The 18,809-nt window shown below is 35.6% G+C and overlaps 1 protein-coding gene across 4 annotated transcripts in view; it reads left to right on the top strand.

The window, feature by feature from the left end:
* TBC1D19 (TBC1 domain family member 19) overlaps nucleotides 1-18,809 on the top strand; it is a 166,924-nt gene that overhangs the window by 81,870 nt on the left and 66,245 nt on the right. For all 4 annotated transcript variants that reach the window (XM_059164109.1, XM_059164134.1, XM_059164125.1 and 1 more), the window contains one exon: nucleotides 2,024-2,136. In XM_059164109.1, the coding sequence (XP_059020092.1) occupies nucleotides 2,024-2,136 (113 nt within the window). The remainder of the gene's footprint in view (nucleotides 1-2,023; nucleotides 2,137-18,809) is intronic.

Here is an 18,809-nt window from a genome sequence, read left to right as displayed (position 1 = left end):
TAGCTTATTCCATTCAACAGAATTTCATTTTAAAATCAAAGAGGCAGGCTCTCTTTGATGTGCTCACACACTTCTCATTAGTGTTAATGGGAATATGCCCCTGCATCAGGAGAAACTATAACTTTCATGCTTCTCTATGACTGTTCACAGTGGTAAGGCTTAATAACCAAAGCAGCTCTTATTGTTCTGGGGAATAATTTTTCCCCACCTTTGAAGATTATTTTCCTTGTTTTTATAAATTTTGTTTTGTTTTTGAAATACAAAGTGCAGATAAGTCTTTGTGTCACAAGTACCTTCTGTAGCAATTGTATTGTCATATTCTAAACTCACTAGTTCAGTTTTCAAAATCATATTTATTCCAGACTTCATCATTTTTCCTTCATATATTTGACATTTGCATTAAACACAATTACAAATTAAAGGATATGCCTTGGCTTTTTTTATTTTATATGATCCCTTTATTTCTTTAGGTTAAGTAATTTTCATTTGGTATAAGTTTTTTTTCCCTTTTAAGAAGAAAATAGGAACACCTGGGTGGCTTAGATGGTTAAGCTGCTGCCTTCGGCTCAGGTCATGATCCCAGGGTCCTGGGATCAAGTCCCATATCAGGCTCCTTTCTCAGTTGGGAGCCCACTTCTCTCTCCACCTCTGTCTGCCACTCTGCCTGCTTGTGTGTGCACTCTCTCTCGCTCTCTCTCTGACAAATGAATAAATAAATAAAATCTTTTAAAAAATAGTAAGAAGAAAATAATAAGAAAACATTATGTTAGATAAATATCAGCAGTTGTCTGGAATATCTTTTTTTGCTTTTTTTTTGTTTTGCTTGTTTAAGAAGGCCTTTATTTCCAGACCTAATAGCTGATATTTCCATTAAAGATAATAAAAATGAAAATGAAAGCAGGATAATGTATTAATTTTGTATACTTGGCTGCTTACAAATAGTTTTTGGCCTTCTTAAATGTTATCAGATCCTTTATTTTTTACCTCTTTTTATTTAAATCTCTGTTTTCTGTTGTTTTTGACAGGTAGCTAAGAAATCATCTAATAGATATCTTACATCCTATATAATTCCTTTTTTTATTATGTTCAATTAGCCAACATATAATATATCATTGGTTTCTGACGGAGTATTCAACAATTCATTAGTTGCATATAATACCCAGTGCTCATCACCTTTATAATTCTTAACCATAATACTTCAAATACCATACTACTTCCAAATACTAGAGCATCCATGACTTAGAGAATATGCATAAGAAATTTGAGTTTTTGTAAATATGACTTTACTTGATCATGGAATCCAAAGATTAACTATGTATGTGCATATATACAATGGAGTATTAAGCCTCCATCAGAAAGGATGAATACCCAAATTCTGTATCAACCTGGATGGGACTGGAGGAGATTATGCTGAGTGAAATAAGTCAAGCAGAGACAGTCAAGTATCATATGGTTTCACTTACTTGTGGAGCATAAGGAATAACACAGAAGACATTGGGTGAAGGAGAGAAGTGAGTTGGGGGAAATCGGAAGGGGAGACAAACCATGAGAGACTGCGGACTTTGAGAAACAAACAGGGTTTTGGAGGGGAGGAGTGTGGGGAGTGGGGAGGGCCTGATGGTGAGTATTGTAAAGGGCACGTATTGCATGGAATACATAAACAATGAATTCTGGAACACTGAAAAAATAAATTTTTTTTAAAAATGAAGACAATCAGAGCACCCACCAATAAATAAATAAATAAATATGTGAGCTATGGTTAAAGCAAAGTGATTTCCAGATACCTATATTAAAAACTTTTACCAGATTAGGTAAGAGATGGGGGAATTTAAATCTTGACATGTATAGGGCTATAAACAGGGCCACATCAAAATTCAGAGAGTAAAAGAAGGTTGTCAAGACATGATGTAATGTTAGATATAAAGATGAAATGTTAACTTCATCAAAGATTTTTAATTAAGGATTTCAGTGTAATTTCTTAAATTATGAATTTTCTAATGAGATTTTTCTATACTTTTGACAGTTCTAGCAGAACAAGACAGTGCTGCTGCTCAACAGTATATCAGACAAGGAAGCCCCACAGCACTGAGAGCAGAATTATGGGCTCTCATTTTGAATATTTCCAGTCAACCAGAGGTAAGAAGAAAAAGGATGGGCCAAACTTGAGCTATTAATATTTATTTTTCAGTGACCAGTTATTCAAAATAGAAATACTTTTGTTTTCTTTTTTCTCTACTATGTTTTCTTAGTCTAATGTATTCACTCCCCTTTTTTTTTATTTTCAAAATCACTGTAGTTTTGAGTTCTAAGAAAAGATTAACAGAATTTAATCACTGTGTGCTTAACATAGAAGTTTTTGTTATTGATAATTAGTTGTATACTTTAAACTTAAAGCTACAAAAACCAGTAAATGAAATTGTAAGAAATGGAGTCCTCCAGTAGAGGTCAGTGAAGATCTGGTAGAACTGTGTTGTTAGACTAAGGAGAAATAAAGAAGGACCACCCAGTACATGTAAATGAGCCCTTTCTCCCTACTGTTACTTTTGAAACATTACTATTTTTATGGTTCTAAAAAGTGATATTTTATATAGGAATATTATTTTTCTAAGTATAGGAACATTTTATTTTAGGAAATAATATAAAAAGAAATCACCAACAGACTGCTAATAGATTCAATAAGGAAAAATTATACAAGATATTAATTCCTTTTGAAAAAAAATATTTTTCTTTTTCTTTTTTTTTTACTTTAAGCCCATTGATCAAATAATCCATCTACTTAAAGATTTTAATAAATAGCAAACTAATACTTCCCTAGCCTAGGCCTTAAAAACATGGGTTTTGGAATATATGGACCAGGTTTCAACTCCTAGCATACTCAACTTATTTGAAATGAGCCATTGAGCAAGTTAAATTTCTTGAAACTTCAACTTACCCACACTTATATATAAGAAATAATATTTATATCATAGAGTGGTGGTGGTTAAAGGAAGTGATGTATGTTAGTCTTTTAACACAGTGTCTGACACAAATAATGACCGTTAATGATAGTAATAAAATAATACTTACATGTTGTATTTATTTTGTTACAACTAATTATAATTTATAATAATACAGTTAAAAAATTAAATATTATTAATATTATAAAAGCTACACCTCTGACTTTTGCAAATTATATATATACTTGTGCGCTTGTGTGTATATGTGTCTTTTAAATCTCCCTTCATGAACAGCACTGGCAAAAATTATTCTCTTTCTTTTTGAAAGAGTAAACATTGTAATTTATTTCAGAGAAATTTTGAAATAAGAAATGATACTGCTGATCTTTTGTGGTGACACTAGAAGTAACAGTTTACAGAATAGATGTTGAGTAGGTATTGGGCATTTTTTGTGAGTGTATCAACACTTGGAGAGAAGATGGTAACTCTTGTTCTTATCTAACGGTGTAGATGAACTCCCATGTTCCCTAATCAGGAGCTACAGTAATAAAATCTGTCACTCCAGAGGAACAAACTGCTGCTATTTAGAAACAAATTTAGAATTTTTCCAGAAGCATCACTCTAGAATAAAAGTAGTAATCCTAGATAATGATTGTTTATTATAATATACAAAGGCAGTTTTTACACTTGAGTTTTGGAGCTAATGGTCATCCTAATATTTAAATGCAAAATGGTAAGTTTGTAAATAGAAAGTAATATTATCAGAAAAACAGTTTTGATTTTATTGAATAAAATACTTTCCTTCACTTACACTTGTTTTCAGCTGTAAAAGTATGACCTCAACAAACTGGAACAAACAGTTCCAAAATAATGGTTGTAGGTAATACATTAGAGGGTGAAGGCGGGGAAAGAGGGGGAGAATGGTTGCTTCTTTTTTTTTTTTTTTTAAGATTTTATTTATTTATTTATTTATTTGACAGAGAGAGAGATCATAAGTAGGCAGAGAGGCAGGCAGAGAGAGGAGAGGAGGAAGCAGGCTCCCTGCTGAGCAGAGAGCCCAATGCGTGACTCGATTTCAGGACCCTGAGATCATGACCTGAGCCGAAGGCAGCGGTTTAACCCACTGAGCCACCCAGGTGCCCAGAATGGTTGCTTCTTAATAAGAATACTAATTCAGAACTTTTTGTTCAGTTGCTTTTCAATCAATTAAAATAAGCTACACATACAAATGCATCATAATTAAGGAGTTAGATAAGTGGAATATTTCACATTTCACACCCATAAAGATATTTTTAAAAATCTTATCTCAACAGAAGGACTGTATATAATGGTTTAAGTTCCTAATAATTAATTTATTTCACTAGAACATTACTAATTTTGATTGTTTCTCTTATCAAGAAAACATGTGATGTGTTTAAAAGGATTGCTTTTATATGTTTTCTTTTATGCAAATCTCTAGGTATATATGAAAATATATTTAATAAACATTATTCAGATTTTAAACTTTTTGCTTAATTTCAATTTGCTAATTAAAGAATGCAGAAAATTTTTCTATACTTTGCTCTAGGTACTCCCTTACTGATGAAATAGCCAGGACTACTATTAATATTTAACATTTTCTTTAGTGAGTTCATAAAGTTCCCCACAACCTTACACAAGTCCACAACAACTCCTGAGCTTTCTAGATTTTCCTCGTCAGCTCAATTAATCTTCACAGTGCCTGTTTCTGACCTTCACTCTCCTCAACACTTCTTTTTAGAGTCTTAGCAAAACACCTCACCTTCTCCTACCCAGAGAAAATAGAAATCATCCTAAGAAACTCATTCAGATTTCTTCTACCAAACCTGTAGACTTAATTGCATTCGCACCTGTTCATGCCTCCTCTACTTTTGTAGCTAACCCTTCTGGAAAAAAAAAGTCTATGATGGTGGCATCTACTTCCTTAAAATCATCAATTGCTCAGTCTACCATAGTCCTGGCATACACCCCACTACATGACTATAACCACACTAGCTAAAGTCACCAAGAAACAGTGGACACATTTTTAGTCTTTACGTTTACTGCATTTAATACTCTTGCCTACTCTGCCCTTGAAATATTCTTGGTCTCTAATTTACTTTGCCCTGTTGTCTTAGTTCTTCAATTTCTTGTTCCCCTTTTTTCCGTTCCCCTTTGAGTTCCTTTTTTTAGACCTTAAGGGCTTGTATTTTTAAGAATTCCATTTTGATCCTCTTTTCATTCTGTACATGTTTCTTGGAATGTCTCATTTACTCCCTAATGGCTTTGACTCTGTGTTCAACCAAGCTCTCTCATAAGCCTAAAACTTTTATTTCCAGTTGTCTACAGAACTCCAATATGTGGGGCCGCCTGGGTGGTTCAGTTGGTTAAGCATCTGCCTTTGGCTCAGGTCATGATCTCAGGGTCCTGGAATGGAGCCCTGAGTCAGGCTCCCTGCTCAGTGGGAAGTCTGCTTGCCCCTCTTCCTCTGCTCCTCCCCCTGCTTGTCTTCTCTCTCTCTGATAAATAAGTAAAATCTTAAAAACAAAAACAAAACAGAACAAACAAACAAAAACCCACCAATATGTGTTCGGAAAGTATGCTAGACTCATGATATCTAAAAGAAAAGGCACAATCTTTACCTCGATGTGTTTGTGGTCCTTCAAGAGATGCTCTATTGTTTCTCTTTGCACCAGGCCAAAATAACCTACTCAGACTTTTGTCTGCTTGGAGACTCCTACTCATTTTTCAAATACAGCTTATTCCATCCTCTTTTCTGAGAACCTTTTCTAACATTCTCTCCTCTCCCTTGCCTTCTCCCAGTTCCATCACCATTACAGTTAGATACTTGTTTCTCTTTTCATAACCAGGGCAGGAGCAAAGGCCTAAAGACAGAGGAAAATGTACCATACTTACTCTATTTGGCCGCCGCTCTTTCTAAGTTGAGTGCCTGAGGACAGAGTTTTTTTTTCTCTCTTCACCATCTATGAATGTCAGTATCTTGTACTATGTCTACATGTTTAATGAACTATATAAAATGTTAGGAATGTTCTTTGAGGTCTTTCATTTCCTGAAAGTACATTTCCTTTTTTTCTTTAAAGAGATAGTGTAAGTCTGCATAAAATACCAAACAATATATATACTAAACTTTAAATATTCTCTGATACTAAAAACTTGAGCTACTTTGTTTTTCAGAGATTACTTTTTATAATTATAATTTATTACTCTTAAATATCTATATTACTGGAGCTTATCCAAAACAATCTTTAAGACTATTCTGTTCTATTATTGGTAATCATTGTACATTATAAATGCTTATGTATTTTATAGACTAAAATTAAACTATCAATATAAAAATAATCCCTTAATCACATCACATGTTATAATTTCAACTCTCCTACCCATGTTTTTCTTTCATTTTTTATGGATAAATTACACTAAAGATTATTGAAACCAAATACCATAGACTGGAATTAGGAAGACTAGTTCACTCACTAGCCAGTTCTATAATGTTGGCTAAGGCAATTAACTTGACCAGATTTCATTTTCTTAATGTGCAAATAAGACAAATAGACTAGATATTTCCAAGGTCCCTTCTAGGATTCAAATTGTCCAACATGTTTTTTTCTTCTATAATTAAAAGTCGATTTTGTTGGCACCATTACATGTCAAGAGTTATAGATGTTGAGTTATTCATAGCATTCTGAAGATGTATTTCTTTATGGAAGCATACTGTACTAAAATTAGAATTTTAAGGACTTTTATTAAAATATTTATTAGCTTTCTAGCATGGGTCATGAAGTGTGTTTATTATTAATTTATAATAAAAGGCATTACAAATTGCTATTTAGGATAGCAATTAAAATTAAATTCCCTGTGGGAATTTCTGAATTATAGGCAATAATAGACTTATGGATATATGTTTGCAGTATACATTTCTTAAAGAAATATTTTCTTTGATTTTACTTCACTTTTTTATGTTAATAAAAATGTAAACCCAGGATTTTAAAATAGCAAATTAAATAAACAATAATAAATTGAAATCACTCAGGGTGCCTGAGTGGCCCAGTTGGTTAAGCGTCCAACTCTTGGTTTCAGCTCAGGTTATGATCTCAAGGTTGTGAAATCAAGCCCTGTGTGGGGCTCTGCTCTCTGCAGAGAGTCTGCTTGACATCTTTTTCCTGCCCCTCCCTTATTTGTGCACGTGTGCGCTTTCTCTCTTCAAGATAAGTAAATAAATCCATTAAAAAGATAAAAATAAATTAAAAGCACTCAAATCACTCATACTAAAATTATTAAATTTTATGTTTTAGAGCAATTTTAGTTTCATAGAAAAACTGATAGGAAGGTACAGAGATCTCTCATATACCTGCCGTGCCCTACACATGCATCATCTCCCCAGCTGTCAACATCCCCCACAGAGTAGTACATTTGATACAATGGATGAACTTTTATACTGACATATCATAATCACCCAAAATCCAGTGTTCACCTTAGGGTTCATCTTGGTGTTGTACATTCTAAGGATTTGGACAAATGTATAATGACAAGATCTATCCTTATACTATCATACAGAGGATTTTCACTGCCTTAAAAATCCTCTGTGCTCCACCTATTCATCTCTTCCCCTTCAACATGCTAGCAGTTATCTTTTTACTGTTTACATAATTATGCCTTTCCCAGAATGTCACATAGTTGGAATCATATATTATGCAGCCTTTTCAGATTGGTTTCTTTCATATAGTAATATGCATTTAAAGTTCCTCCATGTCTTTTCATGACTTGATGGTTCATTTCTTTTTAATGCTGAATAATATTCCATTGTCTGAACATACCACAGTTTATCCATTAACCTACGGAAGGACATCTTGGTTGCTTTCAGCTTTTGGCAACTGTGAATAAAGCTGCTATAAACATGAGTGTGCAAGGTTTTATGTGGACATAAATTTTCAACTCCTTTGTGTAAAAACTAAGGAGAAAACTTGCTGGATTATATGGTAATAGAATATTTAGTCTTTTAAGAAACCACCAAATTGTCTTCCAAAGGGGCTGTACCATTCTGCACTGCAATCAGCAATGAACATGAGTTCCTCTCTCTCCATGTCCACCACATTTGGTATTGTCAGTGTTCCAGGTGTGGGTCATTCCAGTAGATGTGTAGTGGTATTTTGTTGTTTTAATTTGCATTTCCCTGATGACATATGATGTGGAGCATCTTTTCATATGCTCGTTTGACATCTGTACATCTTCTTTGTTGAGATGTCTGTAAAGGTCTCTTTAGCCCATTTTTTAGTTTGTTTTCGTATTGTTGAGTTTTAAGAGTTCTTTGTATATTTTGGATAATGGTCCTTTATCAGTTGTATTTTTTTTTTTTTAATTTATTTGACAGAGAGAGAAAGACAGTGAGAGGAGGAACACAAGCAAGGGGAGTGGGAGAGGGAGAAGCAGGCTTTCCGCCAAGCAGGGAACCCAGTGTGAGGCTGGATTCCAGGATCCCGAGATTACACCCTGAGCCAAAGGGAGACGCTTAATGACTGAGTCACACAAGCATCCCTATCAGATGTATCTTTTACAGATATTTTCTCCTGGTCTGTGTCTTGTTTTTTCATTCTCTTGACATTGTCTTCTGCAGAGCGCAAGTGTTTAATTTTAAATGCAGCAAGCTTATCCATCTTCTTTTTATTAATCATGTCTTTGATATTATATCTATAAAGACATCACCATACCTAAGTCATCTTGGTTTTCTCCTATGAGTTTTGCACTTTACACTTAGGTCTGTAATCCATTTTGAGTTAATTTTTATGAAGGGTATAAAGTCTTTATCTAGATTAACTTTTTTTTTATGTGGATGTCCACTTATTCCATCATTTTTTATAAAGATTGTTTTTTAGTTTTTTTCACTCCCTCATATTTTCTTTGCTCTTTCATCAAAGATCAGTTGACTATATTTATGTGGGTCTATTTCTGGAGTCTGTATTTTGTCCCATTGATTTATTATCTGTTCTTATGCCAAAACCATATTGCCTTGATTACTATAATTTTTTAAAATTATTTTTATTAGCATATAATGTATTATTTGCCCCAGGGGTACGGGTCTGTGAATCATCAGGCTTATACATTTTGATTACTATAGTTTTATAGTAAGTCTTGAAGTTCAGTAACATCAGTCGTCTAACTTTGTTGTTATTCAATATCGTATTGGTTATTCTGGGTCTTTCACCTCTTGAAATAGACTTTTAAAATCTTTTCCTTCTATTTTGATACTGTGTTGGCTATTTTGGGTTTTACCTCTTGATATAAACTTTAGAATCAGTTTGTTGATATCTATAAAATTACTTTCTGGGATTTTGATTGGGATTCCATTGAATCTATAAATCAAGTTAGGAAGAATGCACATCTTGAATCTTGACAATATTGAACATAGACTATCTCTCCACTTATTCAATTTTTCTTTGATTTCATTCATCAGAATTTTGTGGTTTTGCTCATATAGCTCTTATACATATTTTGTTAGGTTTATATCTAAGTTGAAGTTATTCTTTGGGGACTTATGTATATGATATTGTGTTTTTTAATTTGAAATTCCCCTTTTTCATTGCTTGTGTATATGACGGTGATTGGCTTTTGTATATTAACCTTTTTATCTTGCAACCTTGCTATAATTTCTTGTTAGTTCCAGGTGGGTGTTTTTGTTAAATCTTTGGGATTTTCAACATAGACAGTCATATCATTTGCAAACAAAGACAGTTTTATTTCTTCATTGTCAATTTGTGTACCTTCTATTTCCTTTTCTTGTCTTATTGCACTAGCTAGAACCTACATCATGATATTGAAAATGGTGGTGAGAGGGGACACCCTTGCCTTATACTTAATTTTAAAAGGAAAACTTTGAGTTTCTCAGCATAAGGATTAACAGTAGCTATAAGTTTTTATAGGTATTCTTTATCAAGTTGAGGAAGTTCTGACTCTAATTTCTGAGGGTTTTTATTATAAGTGGGTGCTGGATTTATCAAATGCTTTCCTTTATCTATTAATCATGTTATTTTTCTTTTTAATCCACTGATATGATAGATTACATTAATTGACTTTCAAATGTTGAACCAACTTTATAGACCCATGGTAAAGCCCAAGTGGTCATGGTGTGCAATTCTTTTTATACACTGTTGGATTCAGTTTTGCTAATATTTTGTTGAAGATTTTTTTTCTATGCCCATAAGTGATATTGGTGTGTTTTTCTTTTCTTATGTTGTTTTTGGTATTAGAGTAATGCTGACCTTACAGAATGAGTTAAGAAGTATTCCCCAGCTTCTGTTTTCTGACAGAAATTGTAAAGGATTGGTAGAATTTCTTTCTTAAATGTTTGGTAGTGAAACCCTCAGGGCTTAGTGTTGTCTGTTTTGGAATGTTATCCATTATTGAATCAATTACTTTTAACAGTTATAGACCTATTCAGATTGTCTATCTCTTTTTGTGTGAATTTTGGAAAATTGTGTACTTCATATAATTGGTCCATGTCACCTAGGTTATCAAATTTGTGGTTATACAGTTGTTTATAGTATTTATTTGAGAGAGAGAGAGAGCCCATTTATGCACACGTGTGAGTAGGAGAGGTGTAAAGAGGGAGAGGGGTAGAATCTCAAGCAGACTCCCCACTGAGCATGGGACTCAATCCCATGACTGTGAGATCGTGACCTGAGCTGAAACCAACAGTCTTGGATGTTTGCCTGACTGAGCCAACCAGGTGCCCCAGAACCAGTTTGGTTTTGACAATTTTTCTCTACTGACTTTTTGTCTTTAATTTCATTTATTTCTGCTCTAAATACTATGATTGCTTTTTACTACTTACTCTGAATTTAATTTGCTTTTCTTTTTCTAGTTTCCTAAGGTAGAAACCTAGATACTGATTTTAGATTTTTCTTGTTTTCTAATATATTCATTCAGTGCTTTTGTAAATTTATCTTTAAGCACTACTTTCAGTGCAGCCCACAAATTTTCTTAAGTTGTTTTCATTTTAGTTGAAAATATTAGTTGAAAATATTTTAAATTTTTCTTGAGAGTTCTTATTTTGACCCATGTGTATATATTGTTTAATGTTCAAGTATTCGGCCATTTTTCATTATCTTTCTGTTACTTTCTGTTACTGATTTCTAGTTTAATTCTGAGAGCAGATTGTGTGATTTTCATTCTTTTAAATTTGTTAAGGATGCTTTATGACCCAGAATTGATCTGTCTCGATGAATGGTTCGTGTGAGCTTGAGAAGCATATGTATTGTGCTGTTGTTGGATGAAGTAATGTATAGATTTCCATTATATCCAATTAATGGCGTTGTATTCAGTTTTATCCTTTACTGATTTTTTTGCCTGCTGAATTTGTCTATGTCTGATAGAGAAGTCATAAAGTTTTATTTCAGTTGGAAATGTATGGTTTATTTAATAAATGTTGCTGATAATTAGCCATCTTCCTGAAAGAAAACATATGCTTATGAAAAAGAAGACTTTGCTTATGACATATAAAAATAAGTTTCAGGAAGACTATAAATATTCAAGTAAAAAACGGCAATTTTAGAAAAATATTTGTATAAATATGTGGTAGGATGCCTTACCTAAGGCAAGGAAGGAAATCCAAAGCCATAAGGAATTTTTTAAAAATTTGTCAATGTATACCATAAACAAGAATCAAACAACCCCTTTTTTTTGAAGAAAAAGTATTTGTAATACAAATGACAAAGGGTTAATCCTCATTATAAATAGCCCCCCCAAAAAATAACAAAATAAATATAATCTAATAGAAAAACAGGGAAATGTTATAAAAGGCCTACCTTTGAAGTATCAATTCATATGCTCAGTAAACATATGAGAGGATGTTCAACTTTATTGACATTTGGGAAAGTGCAAATTAACACAACAGTTAAGACCTCATTTTTCGCCTGGGTGATTCACCTGGTTGAGCTACTGCCTTTGGCTCAGGTTGTGATCCTGGAGTCCTGGGATTGAATACCATCTCAGGCTTCCTGCTTAGCGGAGAATCTGATTCTCCTTGTGACCCTCCCCCGTCTCATGCTCGCTCTCTCTCTCTCTCTCTCTCTCATTCTCTCTCAAATAAATAAATAAAATCTTAAAAAAAAAAAAAAAAAAAAGAACTCATTTTCCATCTGTGAGAAAGTTAAAAGTGGTGAGGATATAGGTAAACTTTTGCTCTCATCTGTTCCTGGTGGGAATTTGAATTGATGATTTTTGGGAAATGATCAGGCAAACTGTAGTCCTACTAAAGATATATATTTAACCTTCAGCCTATAACCCTTCCTTTGCCAGTATATCCCATACAAAAGCACATGTGAATAAGGATAGTTTTAATAGTGTTACTTGTAGTGACAAGCACTTTAGTATCCATCTATAAGAGAATGATTAAATAAATGGTGATCTGTCTATGGAATGGTGATCTGTCTATGGCACAGCTTTAAAAATATTGAAGTGTATATAGCTAATAAGAAGAAAGATAGATGTATATCTATTAACCTAGATGGATGATCTTTCTATATAGCTAATTTAGAGAAACTGAATAATGAGTACAGTGTGATACCAGTTTATGTTTAAAAAATGACAATCAAGCGGTGCCAGGGTGGCACAGTGGGTTAAGACTCTGCCTTCGACTCGGGTCATGATCTCAGGGTCCTGTAATCAAGCCCCACATCAGGCTCCCTGCTCAGCAGAAAGCCTGCTTCCCCCCCTCTCTCCACCTGCCTCTCTGCCTAGTTGTGACCTCTCTCTCTCTCTGTCAAATAAATAAATATAACCTTTTTGTTGTTGTTGTTGTTGTTTGGCTTTTGTTTTTTGTTTTTTTTTTAATTTTTTATTTTTTATAAACATATATTTTTATCCCCAGGGGTACAGGTATGTGAATCACCAGGTTTACACACTTCACAGCACTCACCAAAGCACATACCCTCCCCAGTATCCATAAACCCACCCCCTTTTCCCAACCCCCTCCCCCCAGCAACCCTCAGTTTGTTTTGTGAGATTAAGAGTCACTTATGGTTTGTCTCCCTCCCATTCCCATCTTGTTTCATTTATTCTTCTCCTACCCACTTAAGCCCCCATGTTGCAGCACCACTTCCTCATATCAGGGAGATCATATGATAGTTGTCTTTCTCTGCTTGACTTATTTCACTAAGCATGATACGCTCTAGTTCCATCCATGTTGTCGCAAATGGCAAGATTTCATTTCTTTTGATGGCTGCATAGTATTCCATTGTGTATATATACCACATCTTCTTGATCCATTCATCTGTTGATGGACATCTAGGTTCTTTCCATAGTTTGGCTATTGTGGACATTGCTGCTATAAACATTCGGGTGCACATGCCCCTTTGGATCACTACGTTTGTATCTTTAGGGTAAATACCCAATAGTGCAATTGCTGGGTCATAGGGCAGTTTTATTTTCAACATTTTGAGGAACCTCCATGCTGTTTTCCAGAGTGGCTGCACCAGCGTGCATTCCCACCAACAGTGTAGGAGGGTTCCCCTTTCTCCGCATCCTCGCCAGCATCTGTCATTTCCTGACTTGTTGATTTTAGCCATTCTGACTGGTGTGAGGTGATATCTCATTGTGGTTTTGATTTGTATTTCCCTGATGCCGAGTGATGTGGAGCACTTTTTCATGTGTCTGTTGGCCATCTGGATGTCTTCTTTGCAGAAATGTCTGTTCATGTCCTCTGCCCATTTCTTGATTGTATTATTTGTTCTTTGGGTGTTGAGTTTGCTAAGTTCTTTATAGATTCTGGACACTAGTCCTTTATCTGATATGTCGTTTGCAAATATCTTCTCCCATTCTGTCAGTTGTCTTTTGATTTTGTTAACTGTTTCCTTTGCTGTGCAAAAGCTTTTGATCTTGATGAAATCCCAATAGTTCATTTCTGCCCTTGCTTCCCTTGCCTTTGGCATTGTTCCTAGGAAGATGTTGCTGTGGCAGAGGTCGAAGAGGTTGCTGCCTGTGTTCTCCTCAAGGATTTTGATGGATTCCTTTCGCACATTGAGGTCCTTCATCCATTTTGAGTCTATTTTTGTGTGTGGTGTAAGGAAATGGTCCAATTTCATTTTTCTGCATGTGGCTGTCCAGTTTTCCCAGCACCATTTATTGAAGAGGCTGTCTTTTTTCCATTGGACATTCTTTCCTGCTTTGTCGAAGATTAGTTGACTGTAGAGTTGAGGGTCTATTTCTGGGCTCTCCATTCTGTACCATTGATCTATGTGTCTGTTTTTGTGCCAGTACCATGCTGTCTTGATGATGACAGCTTTGTAATAGAGCTTGAAATCTGGAATTGTAATGCCACCAACGTTGGCTTTCTTTTTCAATATCCCTTTGGCTATTCGAGGTCTTTTCTGGTTCCATATAAATTTTAGAATTATTTGTTCCATTTCTTTGAAAAAGATGGATGGTACTTTGATAGGAATTGCATTAAATGTGTAGATTGCTTTAGGTAGCATAGACATTTTCACAATATTTATTCTTCCAATCCAGGAGCATGGAACATTTTTCCATTTCTTTGTGTCTTCCTCAATTTCTTTCATGAGTACTTTATAGTTTTCTGAGTATAGATTCTGTGCCTCTTTGGTTAGGTTTATTCCTAGGTATCTTATGGTTTGGGGTGCAGTTGTAAATGGGATTGACTCCTTAATTTCTCTTTCTTCTGTCTTGTTGTTGGTGTAGAGAAATGCAACTGATTTCTGTGCATTGATTTTATATCCTGACACTTTACTGAATTCCTGTACAAGTTCTAGCAGTTTTGGAGTGGAGTCTTTTGGGTTTTCCACATATAGTATCATATCATCTGCGAAGAGTGATAATTTGACTTCTTTGCCGATTTGGATGCCTTTAATTTCCTTTTGTTGTCTGATTGCTGAGGCTAGGACCTCTAGTACTATGTTGAATAGCAGTGGTGATAATGGACATCCCTGCCGTGTTCCTGACCTTAGCGGAAAAGCTTTCAGTTTTTCTCCATTGAGAATGATATTTGCAGTGGGTTTTTCATAGATGGCTTTGATGATATTGAGGTATGTGCCCTCTATCCCTACACTTTGAAGAGTTTTGATCAGGAAGGGATGCTGTACTTTGTCAAATGCTTTTTCAGCATCTATTGAGAGTATCATATGGTTCTTGTTCTTTCTTTTATTGATCTGTTGTATCACATTGACTGATTTGCGGATGTTGAACCAACCTTGCAGCCCTGGAATAAATCCCACTTGGTCGTGGTGAATAATCCTTTTAATGTACTGTTGAATCCTATTGGCTAGTATTTTGTTGAGTATTTTCGCATCTGTGTTCATCAAGGATATTGGTCTATAGCTCTCTTTTTTGATGGGATCCTTGTCTGGTTTTGGGATCAAGGTGATGCTGGCCTCATAAAATGAGTTTGGAAGTTTTCCTTCCATTTCTATTTTTTGGAACAGTTTCAGGAGAATAGGAATTAGTTCTTCTTTAAATGTTTGGTAGAATTCCCCCAGGAAGCCATCTGGCCCTGGGCTTTTGTTTGTTTGGAGATTTTTAATGACTGTTTCAATCTCCTTACTGGTTATGGGTCTGCTCAGGCTTTCTATTTCTTCCTGGTTCAGTTGTGGTAGTTTATATGTTTCTAGGAATGCATCCATTTCTTCCAGATTGTCAAATTTGTTGGCGTAGAGTTGCTCATAGTATGTTCTTATAATAGTTTGTATTTCTTTGGTGTTGGTTGTGATCTCTCCTCTTTCATTCATGATTTTATTTATTTGGGTCCTTTCTCTTTACTTTTTGATAAGTCTGGCCAGGGGTTTATCAATTTTATTAATTCTTTCAAAGAACCAGCTCCTAGTTTCGTTGATTTGTTCTATTGGTTTTTTTTTTTTTTTGGTTTCTATTTCATTGATTTCTGCTCTGATCTTTATGATTTCTCTTCTCCTGCTGGGCTTAGGGTTTCTTTCTTGTTCTTTCTCCAGCTCCTTTAGGTGTAGGGTTAGGTTGTGTACCTGAGACCTTTCTTGTTTCTTGAGAAAGGCGTGTACCGCTATATATTTTCCTCAGGACTGCCTTTGTTGTGTCCCACAGATTTTGAACCGTTGTTTTTTCATTATCATTTGTTTCCATGATTTTTTTCAATTCTTCTTTAATTTCCCGGTTGACCCATTCATTCTTTAGAAGGATGCTGTTTAGTCTCCATGTATTTGGGTTCTTTCCAAACTTCCTTTTGTGGTTGAGTTCTAGCTTTAGAGCATTGTGGTCTGAAAATATGCAGGGAATGATCCCAATCTTTTGATACTGGCTGAGTCCTGATTTAGGACTGAGGATGTGATCTATTCTGGAGAATGTTCCATGTGCACTAGAGAAGAATGTGTATTCTGTTGCTTTGGGGTGAAATGTTCTGAATATATCTGTGATGTCTATCTGGTCCAGTGTGTCGTTTAAGGCCTTTATTTCTTTGCTGATCTTTTGCTTGGTTGATCTGTCCATTTCAGTGATGGGAGTGTTAAAGTCCCCTACTATTATTGTATTATTGTTGATGTGTTTCTTTGATTTTGTTATTAATTGGTTTATATAGTTGGCTGCTCCCACGTTGGGGGCATAGATATTTAAAATTGTTAAATCTTCTTGTTGGACAGACCCTTTGAGTATGATATAGTGTCCTTCCTCATCTCTTATTATAGTCTTTGGCTTAAAATCTAATTGATCTGATATAAGGATTGCCACTCCTGCTTTCTTCTGATGTCCATTAGCATGGTAAATTCTTTTCCACCCCCTCACTTTAAATCTGGAGGTGTCTTCAGGCTTAAAATGAGTTTCTTGGAGGCAACATATAGATGGGTTTTGTTTTTTTATCCATTCTGATACCCTGTGTCTTTTGACAGGGGCATTTAGCCCATTAACATTCAGGGTAACTATTGAGAGATATGAATTTAGTGCCATTGTATTGCCTGTAAGGTGACTGTTACTGTATATGGTCTCTGTTCCTTTCTGATCTACCACTTGTAGGCTCTCTCTTTGCTTAGAGGACCCCTTTCAATATTTCCTGTAGGGCTGGTTTGGTGTTTGCAAATTCTTTCAGTTTTTGTTTGTCCTGGAAGCTTTTAATCTCTCCTTCTATTTTCAATGATAGCCTAGCTGGATATAGTATTCTTGGCTGCATGTTTTTCTCATTTAGTGCTCTGAAAATATCATGCCAGCTCTTTCTGGCCTGCCAGGTCTCTGTGGATAAGTCAGCTGCCAATCTAATATTTTTACCATTGTATGTTACAGACTTCTTTTCCCGGGCTGCTTTCAGGATTTTCTCTTTGTCACTGAGACTTGTAAATTTTACTATTAGGTGACGGGGTGTGGGCCTATTTTTATTGATTTTGAGGGGCGTTCTCTGAACCTCCTGAATTTTGATGCTCGTTCCCTTTGCCATATTGGGGAAATTCTCCCCAATAATTCTCTCCAGTATACCTTCTGCTCCCCTCTCTCTTTCTTCTTCTTCTGGAATCCCAATTATTCTAATGTTGTTTTGTCTTATGGTGTCACTTATCTCTCGAATTCTCCCCTTGTGGTCCAGTAGCTGTTTGTCCCTCTTTTGCTCAGCTTCTTTATTCTCTGTCATTTGGTCTTCTATATCACTAATTCTTTCTTCTGCCTCATTTATCCTAGCAGTGAGAGCCTCCATTTTTGATTGCACCTCATTAATAGCTTTTTTTATTTCAACTTGGTTAGATTTTAGTTCTTTTATTTCTCCAGAAAGGGCTTTTATATCTCTCGAGAGGGTTTCTCTAATATCTTCCATGCCTTTTTCGAGCCCGGCTAGAACCTTGAGAATTGTCATTCTGAACTCTAGATCTGACATATTACCAATGTCTGTATTGATTAGGTCCCTAGCCTTTGGTACTGCCTCTTGTTCTTTTTTTTGTGTTGAATTTTTCCGTCTTGTCATTTTGTCCAGATAAGAGTATATGAAGGAGCAAGTAAAATACTAAAAGGGTGGCAACAACCCCAGGAAAATATGCTTTAACCAAATTAGAAGAGATCCCAAATCGTGAGGGGGGAGAAAGGGGATAAAAAGAGGTTCAAAAAGGAAGAAAGAAAAAAAAAAGAAAAGAATAAAAAAAAGAAAACAAATAAGAAAAATATAAAAAAGAAAAAATATATTTATTGGATAAACTAGTTAAAAAACGTTAAAAAAGAAAAAGGTAAAAGTTAAAAAAAAAATTTACCAGAAGGCAAGAAAAGAAAAACAAAAAATGAAAAAGAAAAAAATTAAATGAACTGCAAGACTAAAAAAAATCACAGGGAAAAAGCCATGAGTTCCGTGCTTTGCTTTCTCGTCCTCTGGAATTCTGCTGCTCTCCTTGGTATTGAAACCTCACTCCTTGGTAGGTGAACTTGGTCTTGGCTGGATTTCTTGTTGATCTTCTGGGCGAGGGACCTGGTGTAGTGATTCTCAAGTGTCTTTGCCCCAGGCGGAATTGCACCGCCCTTACCAGGGGCCTGGCTGAGTAATCCGCTCGGGTTTGCTTTCAGGAGCTTTTGTTCCCTGAGCGCTTTCCATAGAGTTCCAGAGGATGGGAATACAAATGGCGGCCTCCTGGTCTCCGGCCCGGAGGAGCTGAGAGCCCAGGGCCCCACTCCTCATTGCGCCCTCAGAGAACAGCGCCCAGTTACTCCCGTCTGCCTGACCTCCGGCCGCGCTCCAAGCTCACCGAGCCTGCGACCGGTTCAAGGTAACACCGAGCTGTGAGCTTACTGTCGGCTCTGTCTCTGTAGCCAGCTTTCCCGTTCCAATACCCGCAAGCTCTGCGACACTCAGACACCCCCGATCCTTCTGTGACCCCGCATGGGCTTCGCCCCGGTTTAGCCTCTGGAGCGATGTCCCTCAGC

Source organism: Mustela lutreola, chromosome 1 (genome assembly GCF_030435805.1).
Source record: "Mustela lutreola isolate mMusLut2 chromosome 1, mMusLut2.pri, whole genome shotgun sequence".
Taxonomy (NCBI): domain Eukaryota; kingdom Metazoa; phylum Chordata; class Mammalia; order Carnivora; family Mustelidae; genus Mustela; species Mustela lutreola.
The sequence above is the reverse complement of the archived record's forward strand: the minus strand, read 5'-3'. Positions and strand labels throughout refer to the sequence as shown.